At 37.3% G+C, this 12,647-nt stretch overlaps 1 protein-coding gene across 1 annotated transcript; it reads left to right on the plus strand.

Annotated features, from left to right (window-relative positions):
- Window positions 1-2,489: 2,489 nt before the first annotated feature.
- On the plus strand, window positions 2,490-11,308 carry LOC109088125 (splicing regulatory glutamine/lysine-rich protein 1-like). The gene is made up of 2 exons (XM_019102282.2): window positions 2,490-2,629; window positions 10,370-11,308. The coding sequence occupies exons 1-2, from the start codon at window positions 2,601-2,603 to the stop codon at window positions 10,905-10,907; spliced, it is 567 nt and encodes a 188-aa protein (XP_018957827.2). The 5' UTR covers window positions 2,490-2,600; the 3' UTR covers window positions 10,908-11,308.
- Window positions 11,309-12,647: the final 1,339 nt, after the last annotated feature.

Here is a 12,647-nt window from a genome sequence, read left to right on the forward strand (position 1 = left end):
CATTCACAATGACCCAAACAGACTGAAAGCAGCTTCCTCATATACAGTATAACTGATGAACATCATCAAAGAATTGCATCACCAAACCTTGTATCTCTTATCCTGCTGTGGTCCTGTCTCTTTCTCTTGAATCCTTGATGTTGGAAAGGCCTGTTGCATAAAAGTGTTCTGCCCATGTTACATGTGTCTTTAAAAACTTTTTACAAATTATTGGGTGTGTAAGTAATGTAAGATTGCCATTCTGCTGAAGACCAAATTGTTTTAATTGTCAAATTTTCACAGAAGCCTGTCACTGGTTGTCCTTGGTAGTGTTTTCTATGTATGTATGTATTTATGTATGTTTGTATTTATTACACACTATTTTTAATTAGCTTTTATTTTTAAAGTTTTAGTTTGAGACATTTTGTTATGTGCTTTTGTCATTTTTAATAGTTTTGTTTATATATATATGTATATATGTTTATATATATAATATATATGTATATATGTTTATATATATAATATATAATATATATATATACATTTTTATTTAGGTTTATAGTAATTTTAGCAAGTTTTTATAGTAAGTTTACGTTTTTTCACAAATATCTATATTTTATTCGATTTCAGCTTTATTTAAATTAACAAAAACAATTTTAACAGATTTAGTTAACAATTGCAATGGAATAACAGACAGAAAAAGCTAAAGAAGTCTTTAATTTGATTAACTTTATCACATAACACTTTAATAATATATAAATATTAATTTCAATGTCTATGATAAGATAGGTCACTAGGTTTTGGAACAGAGCATTTATGTCCTTGAGTGACCTTGAAGAAACATGGGTCACTCTGGCAGCTGTCGATATAAAGGCTGAATTAATGATCAGACTCTAGATCAGATTTTTAGCAGAGAATGATAGTACAGTGTTCCCAACTATTCAGCCTTAAGAATCTCTTTAGCTGACCCAGTTGTCAAAAAGCAAATGGGGATTTGAGTGAATGAGATGCTTTGAATAATTATATTCTCTTGGCAAGTGGGATGGATGTGCTGAATATGGTTGTGCATAACAATAGAGTGAGTAACAAAGTCAAGCTTGACATCCCAGAGAGCCCATCGAGAGAATATACTCTATTTAATATGAGCGCTTCTGTATGTAGGTGGATGTGTTTTCCCCAGTACAGTGCTGGCCTACACATGGTTTATATTTTGGATTATGTATTTGAAAGACATTCTGCAAATAATGAATTTGTTGCTGATGTTTTGGTTTGAATGTGTGTTTTTTTGTTTGTTTTTTTGTATGTGCATGTGTACTGTACTGATGCATCTCATGAAAGACAGACCAGGGAAATATTTGAGAAACAGGAGAAACTGCAGAGACTGTAGGAATGAGCCAGTAACCTTTTTTGTATGCATATTAGCTGGGTCACCATGATTTGCACAATTTATGATTATTGGTACATTTGAACTTTATATACAACCGCTATAGTCGAGCGATATTGTCGCATGTTTCCGGTTTTGTCTTGTGTTTGAAGTTTTATGTTGTAGTCCTTGTTTTCTTGGTTTTCTGTGTAGTCCTTTTTTAGTTTAATTTTTGATTCCTTGCCCTTGATTGTGCCCCAAGTGTCCCTCGTTTCCTTGTTAACCCTTGTGTATTTAAGCCCTGGTTTCTCTGTGTTTGTTGTCAGTTGTTATACGAGTTTTGGTTCCCATGGATTCTGTTCCTGATTTGTTTTCTTTTGATTAATTTGCTTCCGCCCCTGAGTTCTCCTCCTCCGTGGTGGTCAACTGTTCTGCTGTAGTCTCTGGTTTCACTGTGGTTTCCTTTTCTGCCAGCTCCACCATGGCCTCCTGCCAGCTCCATTGTGGCTCTGCCGTGGTGGTCAACTGATCCCTAGTGGCCTTCAATGACTCTCAATGAGTGAGTCATTGAAACGATCACTCGACTGATTTCAAAACACTGTATCATTCAGATATGAAATAAGTGACTGAACTGAGTCACTCAAAAACAATGTGAAAGCACACACAGGTATAAGTTTTGTTTATGATGAAGCAAAAATGGGGAAAAGTAACAGACAATATTGTGTATAACATGCAAGTTAGTTAATAACTTCTTGTTCACTGAACTGTTGTATGAAAGCAATACTCATGCTGTTGGTCTGAATTTAGCTTGTTTTTTGTGTGTGTGTTTTGTTATGGTATTGCTTTTTATAATTTTTGTGATATCGGTTAAATATATTAATGAAATCATCATCAGGCATGCGTCGTGGAGACTGGTTGCCATGGCCCGGTGAGGTTCAGAGACGAGACGAAAGGAGGGCTGAAGCCAGATTGGCTGAGGGTCTGCAGAGACTCGACCACTAAAAAATAACAACCCAAAAACCTCAAAACAGAAAACAGCGCGCTACACAAAAAACACATCATCCACAAAAAAACATGCGCGAGAAAAAAAAAATCTCTAAAAAAAGAAATAGCATCAAATAATAGATTAAGCCATATCTGTTTCTTGTCAGGTAATCCCTGGAAAAGAGGACTCCATAGTTTGGGGCTGCGACCCTCAAACTATGATGTTGGTCACCCTGCTGCATCTTACAAGAAGACCCTATTACCCATCATCCCAATGGCAGGCAAGGAGACAGACAGTCACAGGTGAGACCAGGGTTTGGTTGTATTTTCTCACTATCTTCAAATTCAAAGTTTTAATAAGCAAAAACAGAGGAAGTGAGCATGAACAATTAAATATACAATGTTGACTGATACCAATAAACAAAAGAATCTCAAGTATATGGCAGAAACAATATAGTACAGATATTTTGTGCATCTCTAAATGGCATTTAAATATTACATTTCAGGTATTTTATCCAAAAAAACATACATAGCTGGATGCAACAACTCTGTATACCTCTGTCAGCCAAGCCTCTAATAATTCTTTTCAAAGAAAGTGTGATGTGCCAAGATGAAGCTAATCTCTTTAGTGCCTCATTATATAACATGGCTATCCAGCTCGTCTTCCCCTGTTTCCCAGCTACAGCTGTGGAACGTACCCCACTCTGCAGTTAGGCTGGGGTTGGCATGGATTTAAACAAGTAATGAGAGAATTTATTTCACTTAATACTTGACACAGCACAACTTCAAACAGAATGTGGAAAATGAATCCTTTGCAATTAAGATCTCTCCTTCAGGGTATGATCCTAAAAAGGAAGCTAGACGCCTCCCTCCTATTCTATAAATGTTTGATAAGAAACAGGGAATACGTTTACAGTTGAAGGAGCCCAAAGCAAAACGTCCCTACTATCACTGAAATACGTGTTCTTGGAAATCACATGTCTATGTTGTAAATGGTAAGTGTTTGCCATTTCAAAAAATTTGAGTTTGAGGCAGGGCATGAGGCATGTTTTTCTAAAATGTGTGGCAGATTGGACCACTGGTTAGCTAACATGATCAATGAGCAATACATTTGTTACAGTATTTATTAATTTTTGTTTAAGGTAATGAAAAAACAACTGTTCCTTGTTAGCTGAGGTCTATTAATTATATTAAGAGATTTTGGCTTTTTAACACTAAGATTAATTAGAAATAAATCATTTCATTTGTTAGTTTGTGATAACTAATGTAGTTAATTACAGTTAATAAATGGGACCTTATTGTAAAGTGTTACAAATAAAATGTGGGGTGAGCAAGAATATTTTGTCAAAAAATATTTTGTAAGGCTATCCGTTCGGCTGTACTTACAGTATCCACTAAGAGTTCATAACAAAAATTAAATATACTTTGGACTTAAAGGAATAGTTCACAAAATAATTAAATTTTGATGAAAATTCACTCATCATCAGGCTGTTTAAGATGTCGATGAGTTTATTTCTTCATCTGGACAGATTTAAAGAATTTTAGCACTACATTACTTGCACTACATTACCAGTGGATCCTCTTACAGTGAATGGGTGCCGTCAGAATGAGAGTCCAAACAGCTGATAAAAACATCACAATAATACACAAGCAATCCACACGACTCCAGTCCATCAATTAATGTCTTGCGAAGAGAAAAGCTGCATGTTTGCAAAAAAAAAAAAATTAATCATGAAGGCATTTTAACTTTAAATCATTGCTTCTGGACAAAAAATAAGCCCATAATCTTTTGTAACTCTTCCAGTGAAAATGTCCATCCCCTGTTGTTCTCACACATCAAAATCCACAGACAAATTTGTTTATAACTGTTAAATACCTGTTTTTGCTTGAAATCTCTGTTTTCTCTCCTGATTCAGACAAGACAAATATTCCCTGCAGAAAACAGCATTATGGACATTCAATGAATATATTAGCCACAATCAATCATCCTTTCACTTCACAAGACATTATGATGAATTTGTTTCTTATGCAGCTTGGGGTGGATTAATGGACTGAGTCATGTGGATTATTTGTGGATTATTGCTTTGTTTTTATCAGCTGTTTGGACTCTCATTTTGACGGCACCCATTTACTGCAGAGGCCACAGCTTTTAGACCTTCAGCTGAATAGTCCTGTTCTATACTAAGCAATGGATATATTATGAAAATATGTACATTAAATATTCAGTAAGTAGCATCTGAATCTGAACAGGCAAAATGTTAGGATTGTGTGAGAAGATCAAATTATGTTTTAGCATAATAGGATGATGGCGAGCATGTGTGTGTGTGCATATGTGTGCTGTATGAATGTGAATGTGGAGATTATCCCCCCTAATAAAAAAAGAATCAAACATTGTGTGTGTGTGTGTGTGTGTGTGTGTCAGTGTGTGTGTGTGTGTGTGTGTGTGTGTGCGTGCTGTGCGTGCGTGCGTGCGTGCGTGCGTGCGTGCGTGCGTGCGTGTGTGTGCACGCGTGTGTGTGTGTGTGTGTGTGTGTGTGTGTGTGTGTGTGTGTGCAGTGATGGACATCTCAGTTAACCGCACCAGTGAATCTGATGATGGGATAATCACATACACACACAGAGCCATCCATCCTCAAACACATACAAATGACTTAGTAAAAGATTTATTAGGTTTTAGCCCCCTACATTGATATGTTCATCTATTAATATATATTTACAATGTCTTCTTCTCAGATTTTCCTTTCTCAGATTTTCGAATAAAACATTTAAAGAGATGAATAAATGAGAGTGAAGGAGGAGGGCACTATAAGATTTAAAATGCAATGTAGTCAGTGTACCAAAGAAATTGTGAAAGGCGCGGTCATCTAACAGTTAAAGAGATCTGCTAATGAGACTGCAAGAGAAATCTCTCTCCTGCCTGTGCCCTTAAGCAAGACACATCTCAGGTATAGCTCCACTGGAACTGTCCATTCAATTAGTGAACTCAATGTTGCTTTGGATGACAAGCATCTGCTAAATAGCAAGGAAGAAACAAGAGAGACAGAAATAGACAGTGTTTTGACCGTCTCCCTCTCCCACAGTGCACCGTCTGCACTTCCTGTAACATCTACTGCAGCCTCCTTCTGTCTGTCTTTTCTGTCTCTCTGTGGACCTGAAGGGAGGTTGGTGGTTCTTCGTCTTTATGCTTGTTAGGCAGACAGCCTGTAGGCAACCAACTAGTGCCTACTTCACTTTACTTCCCCTTATTTCCTGATTTCCTTCTCTCTTTCTTTCTTTTCTGTATCACTCTTTGACAGAGACACTCTGTCTTTTATGTTTGTTTCCTCTTCTCATTCTTCTTTCCTCTTGTCTCCCATCTCCTCTTTCATTCTGTGAAACAGGAAGTTTTGAGCTGCCCATTGTAACATGTAATATATATATTACATAAAGGGTCACTATGACATATGATAAAAGAGTATATAAAACAATAAAAACAAAAAAAACCATAAAAAACCTTAAAAAAAAAAACTTAAAACAAAAAAAAAAAAATGTAATCCAAGTTGTTAGAAATGTAATCTTTGTTTTCTTTATGGATTGTAAATCATTTTTGAAATAACTTTCAAGAAAATATCTGGTGTTAATTAAAAAGTAACATATTTTCCTTACTTCATGTGCAGATGTTAATTACTACTTTCAAGGTACCACTTTATAAATAACATGAATTATTTATTCACAAATATCAATGAGTTTTTGGGGAGCCACACAACATGTTATTTTTCAACCTGAACTAACCTTGACTCATCATAAAAAGGTCAAATTATCTGATATTTTAAGAGATTTATTGACCTGGACAAACATTTCCTGTTGGTTGCACCACATGACATTTTCAAATAGGTTTTCTCATATATATATTTATTTTTATAATATGTAAATACATTTTATTTTCATTAATTTAATAAATTTAATTAACATTAAATTAATCATTATAATCAAAATACATTTTATTTTCATTAATTTAATTATTTTAATGAAGTTTTTATGATTCGTTATTTTCAGAAGTTGTATCATCCTGATTTTTTGTTTGCTCCCTCACAAAATATCAAAATTAATTTTATTCAGAAATGACATTACTCATGATGTATTCTCAGGTGTTTTCAAATCATTGTAGATATTAATTGCTTTAAAAAAAAATATTTGGTAATACAGCAAGTTTCCATTTGTAAATATAAGTTAATTGCATTAGTTAACATGAATTAACAACTAAACTTTTAAATTTAAATTAATATAATTAAAATATAATAATAAATAAATAAAAAATAAAAATCAAAAACAGTTCCCGTTTATATTAATTAACATAAACACAGATTAAAAAAAACAACAAAAAAAATTATCTAAGATTAATAAATACTTTAACAAATGTACCACTCATTTATTAATGTTAGTAAATGCTTAAACTAACATTAGTTATTGAGATACACTGAACAAAATTAGATACAGACAAAAAAAAAAAAAAAAAAAAAAACAGCATCATATCACCTAAGCAGTAGCGGTATCTCATTTCACCTTCTTCTTACAAACTTCTTCTCAACTCATTTTCTTTTACAACATACCACCCTTTGCCAACCTCAAACTAATTTACAGTCTCTTTCTGAGCATTTGAAACTGCTGTCTAGTGCGGTAGGTTGAAGAGATGAGGAGGGGTGTAAGATTTACTGTTTACCTCAGCACTGTCCTGACATGACCGTAGACAGCCAATCAGTGCTTGCTGGATATGGACAGCAAACTGCCGCACAAGACTGCCATGAAGCCAGCGTGCCTGTCTGAGCACTTTCTCAGCTGATCAAAACATCTGACCTCATGCTTTGACTGTCCTACTGTCACAGGAAACCAAAGTGATTTGGGGCATCTTTTGTCATGTGTATAAGGACTCACAAAGATGTGAAAACTTTGCAGTTGGCAATATGCCGTGACTTTTACGGCATTCATTTTTTCTCCCATTCACGTTGGGTCCGAGTCCACCTTGTTGACACAACTTTAACTTATCTTAATTTTACGTCTATGTCAAATTGGAGTACAACAGATTTGCCTACTATACAGTAGGAAAGTAAGCATATTTGGATGTGGCAGCCCCTGTGTGTCAAACCACTTATAAATGGCTGTAACAATAGATAAGGGAACACATACAGTACTCCTTATTAACTTAGAGTTTACACCTCAGGTAAACCTCCTAACTGATAGTAAGGTAGCTGTTGTAGTAGTTATGTTTGGATATTGGGTAGGGTTAAGGGATCTAGACTATGGGTCATGCATATTTGCTTTATAAGTACTAATAAACAGCCAATGTGCATGTTAATAAGCAACTAGTCAGTAGTGAATAGTGTTCCCTAATCTAAAGTGTTACCTGAATAACTTATTTGGAAACTCATCAACTCTGCACTGCACAAATAGCATTTTTCATGTGAAGCAAACGAGACATGCAGCCCACAATTGATTCCAGTTGAATCAGACATTAGCATGTTGCCAAAGCTCACAGTATATAAACTCTAGTGAGCATAAAAACAAGCTCTTACAGGTGCTACATTATACAACGCGCATGACAAAGGGGTAATCCAATAAACAGTCTTTAATAATAAATCCACAGAGCAAATAACCAGGAGAAACGCAGGAGCAGATGTAGCACACACAAAACATTACAATAACCAGAAAAGGACTGAACAGAACAGGGAGTATTATAAGGAGATTAATGAATTAATTAAATGAACACTGGTGAACAGAATGACAAAATCAAGACATGGGAAAACTAGGTCAACAGAACTAAACAGGCTCGCAAGTTCCATCGTTACCAACATAGTTCAACGATTCGATGTTTTCTTGAAACCATAGTTCAAAACAAACATTCATAGGTTGGAAATACAGCTTGTCAAATAAGAACATATGGACTTAAATAAATTGTGCTCTTGGGCACAATAAGCAAGCTAACATGCAGTACAATCTATATTTTCTATTCTATCTAAATATATATACATTTTAATCTATATATATTTGCGCACCCTCAATAAGTGTCGTTTTTTTAGGAGTGCGCATGTGCATATAAGGGGACCCCGTAGTATGACATAAGAGGGAACCCACGATGAATCAAACATCAAAAAAAGCAAAATGACAGGCAACAAGAAATAGTAAATTAGTTATCAGGTGCCATGTTGAACACAACAGCATCTCAGAGATCTCGAATCAGTTAATTAGCATAAGTTATTACTCCACCACATGCGTGTGACGTCATTAACTATGGCCCTATATTGTTGAACTAATGTGGTTCAAACGACGGAGATGCGACCGTGTTCGGGAAAGAGTCATGACTAGCTAGTTAGTTGCCACAACAATGCATCGTACTATGGTAATTAATCAGCGAGTTTCATTGTTGTACGGGAAACACATCCTGGACATGAGAACAGGAACAGGGAAAAAACACAACTAAAAGTTCATATCTGTTACCGTTTGCCCCCTCCTGGGAAGGCATGTCCTCATGCCACACAGAGTCCAACTGAGGAGGGAGGGCAGGAGGAGCCAGGTGTTGGTCCAGAGCAAGTCAATCAGACCCCAACAAGGTAGTCCAAGGGAAGCTATCTATTGTATACATACTTCACACAAAACACCAAGGACAAGCAATGAAGACAGAGCTGCTGAAGGTGGACACCCAGGTGGAGCGGAGCAGACAGATGGAGACACAGTGACAACACCGAACACAAGCAAGACAGCCAAAGAGAAACAGACAGCTCATTACAAGAAATTCCCTTAAAGACCCAGAACAGTGGAGTTCGAGAGCTTCCCTTCAAGCCCTTGAACTCCACAAGCACTCCCTCAGGCATGTACAGTGTAGCTGGCTCAAACACCTGGGCAGACATCTCTTGAGGCTCAGGGGCGATGATCGGCTCAGTCACAGGTTCTCACACTGACTCTTGTATCGTGGCTAGTCACACTGACTCTCCATCTGCGTTGCACTCCAGCGATTGCTCCGTGCAGCGTGCTGACGGCTGGCTGGTCTCTGGTTCGGAAGTGGGACTGGAGATGCCCTCCTCAGCAGGGCAGACAGAGAAATACAGTCCATTATTCTCCAGCACCCACTCCACGAAAGCAGTGTAACTCCCTTGAGGACCATCCCCAGACAGCTTTGCCTTGGATGAGGTGTTCAGTCCGATGTAATAAAATGTACACATGCAGCTGTCTGGGTAATGAGTAAGATACACAAAATCTAAAAAATCCCTCATGTGGTCCTCGAGGGAGCAACAATTCCCCTTGCTCCAGGCAGAGGAGCATTACAACAGGGGTTGTCCATGGTGGGGTACAACCAAAAGGCAAGGGGAAAATGCCACTAACCTTTTGTAGGCCGGATATTCTGTTACAGGTGCTACATTATACAAAGTGCATGACGAAGGGGTAATCCAATAAAAAGTCTAATAAATCCACAGAGCAACCAGGAGAAACACAGAAGCAGATGTAGCACACACCAAATATAAAAATATAACAAAACAATAACTGGAAAAAGACTGAACAGAACAGGTAGTATAAATAAAGAGACTAAAAAGTTCATTACATGAACACAGATGAACAGAATGACATAATCAAGACAGGACAGGAGAACAGGAACAGGGAAAAACACAACTAAAAGTCCATAACCGTTACACAGTTCATCCGATTTTAATTAGATTGAACTGTTTTTATCAATATCCTTCACTATAAGAACTTTACCTGGAGGACCAGACATGAAATCTGCTGAACACTACCTTAAAATTTGGCTAAACCAAGGAGTCAAGGATTAGCTTATTAGCATGGCCCAGTTAATCTCTTCATGTAGATGCCATAAACTTTGTCTTATGGAACTAAAAGCAACTTCAACAATTTAAAAAAATAATAAGTAAAAACCTTAAAAAGCAAAACATAAATATAAAAAATAACAAAATTAACAGAGTACGTCATTATGAAGTCAATAAGCATTGTCAGGATGTCATTTTATGCATTCTGACTGCTGACTTTTACACTTAAATTTTTTTCTCTATGTCTTCTCAGTGTCTCCAGGTCCTCTACTCTGCAGGCTCGTGTTCAGGAGTTTATCAGCAATGGAGAGAAAAGGGCAGAACACTCCTCTGAGACGCTCTGTCTGCCGGACCTAAAACGGCAGCCCGTCATCTCTCTAACCAGTACAAGAGCAAATACAGAAAGAGAGGAGAGCAAGGAGAGAGAGATGGATGGAGAACAGGACAGAGAAAGAGGGGCACACACGGAGGTAGGGGAGGTAGTGAAGGACAGAGAAAAAGACAGCCAGAAAGAGAGGGAATGGATGCTATTAAGGGAACGAGAGAAAGATAATGAAAGAGAAGCTGAGATAAATGGGAATAGGTGTTCATCTTCTTCTGTTTCATTCCCCTCTGAGATGCTGGCTCCAGATGGACATTTAAGAACAGTACACACATTACCAAACTTTGCCCATGCACTGGCCGAAGCCCGAAAAGCAAGATACATCAGACACAGAGGACAACCGCTGTGTGAGCGAGAACTCACCATACGAGAGATATTTGCTCGGAATTCAAGAGCTCCTGCTCACTGAGGCGCTAAAACAGTGGTTCTTGACTGGTTTTGCTTCAGGTCCAGATTTTCCAGAGCAGCAAGTTGCCATCAAACACAGTGCCCAAAGTTATACGTACTGTGCTATGTAAAAATGTATTGAAAAATTGAAACAAGTTGTATTTTTGGAGCATTCACACCATGTTGTAATTACCATAATTACTAGATAACAAGCTGTCCTGGATGTTCTTCTCAGAGTTGTTCACATCCTCAGACTTAAAGCCCAAAGATTACTTCAGTTTTGACGCAAATGCTTGCCATATTCATACAGCCGAATGCAAAGCCTTTCAATATATACTTTGTTGTGCAGAAATACAAGAGCGATACATGCGCAAACTGAGCAAACAGAATAGGCTACACACAATCTGTCAGCTGTCTAATTTCCTAAAAGTAACCATTATAAAATTGTCTTATTTAATTTCCTAACTTCTTTCTTACTTTGCAATATAATGGTTATTTTCCTAAACGGGGCAGCCTTATGTGGCCAACAGTGCGAGGCTGTAGCCTTGGAAATGAGACGCAGCTACGTTTAGAAAAAATCTGACAGCATGCTATGCGAGCATACTATGCTATAACCTGGTCTACACATAAAAACTGAAGTATACTTTGGGTTTAATATTATGCTTTTTATGCGAGTGCTTCTGTGCCAGCAAAAATAACGGCAAATTAAAACAAGTACCAGTCATTATAAAAATGCATTATTAATAAACTTTTGTTTGCTTATCTTAGCAGGACATTAGGGATTAGTTATCCAAGACTGTGCTGGCTATTTTAAACTGTATTATGTCCTTACAGTAAATAATTACGGTAATTCATATTGTGAATGACATTTTTATTATTTGCATTTACTGTCATTCAGTACAAGCACCTTATAATATATTTGTTTATGATTAATATCCAAATGAAACAAACCAGTTTAGGCTGTTTTAACCATGTTTTTATCGGTAAGCAATTATGCAAATAAAAAAATTTAAAAACACAACAACAAAGCTGCATTGTTTTGCATCTTCTGTCACTTCTCTCTCCTGCATTTCCATAATGATTGCACTTCATTTTTGTCAGTAGAGCTCTGCTGTAGTTATGAGACTGACCCTCATATCACATTACCGCCCTCTGCTGATGGTCCTCACCTTTACGCAGTGTTGTGGTCTACAAAAACATCTCATTTTACGCTTAAAGGGGCGCGTCGCGTCAGACGCGTGAACTGAGTATTTGATTCCTCGTTGCATTGTAGTCGAGCGGTTTTCGCTGTACGCGTCGAGTTAATAAGAAACTTATTAGAAGTGTTTGGTATGCTACAGGCGAACGTTAAATGTGAATGTACACATAAAATACACATTAGACTGTCTGTCTGTAAGCGTCCAGTTGAAATTTGTAAGTTTATTCGAGGAAGTGAGAAGTGTAGAACAAAAAGAGAGAAACTTGTGGCGATGGCGTTTCGCAAAACGTTATAATCTCCCACAGGGCTTATTATTAACGGCGGCGAAACCACTGATTTAAATCCGGGTTATACGGTTTCAGTGTTGGTTTTTAAGCCAGCAAGGGCAGTTTTACAATACAACTTGCGAAAAGACCTTATGTTATCAATGAGTGTAGTGCGCAGAGCTGTAATGAGGGACTGGGAGGATCGTCGTTCAGCCCTGTGTGGAGGTGAGGTCAGCGCGCGGTGTGTGTGCGGGGCCGATCAAGCGTCTTTTCCCTCTGGTTAGTTTTACACAGACCC

Source organism: Cyprinus carpio, chromosome A20 (genome assembly GCF_018340385.1).
Source record: "Cyprinus carpio isolate SPL01 chromosome A20, ASM1834038v1, whole genome shotgun sequence".
Classification (NCBI taxonomy): Eukaryota; Metazoa; Chordata; class Actinopteri; order Cypriniformes; family Cyprinidae; genus Cyprinus; species Cyprinus carpio.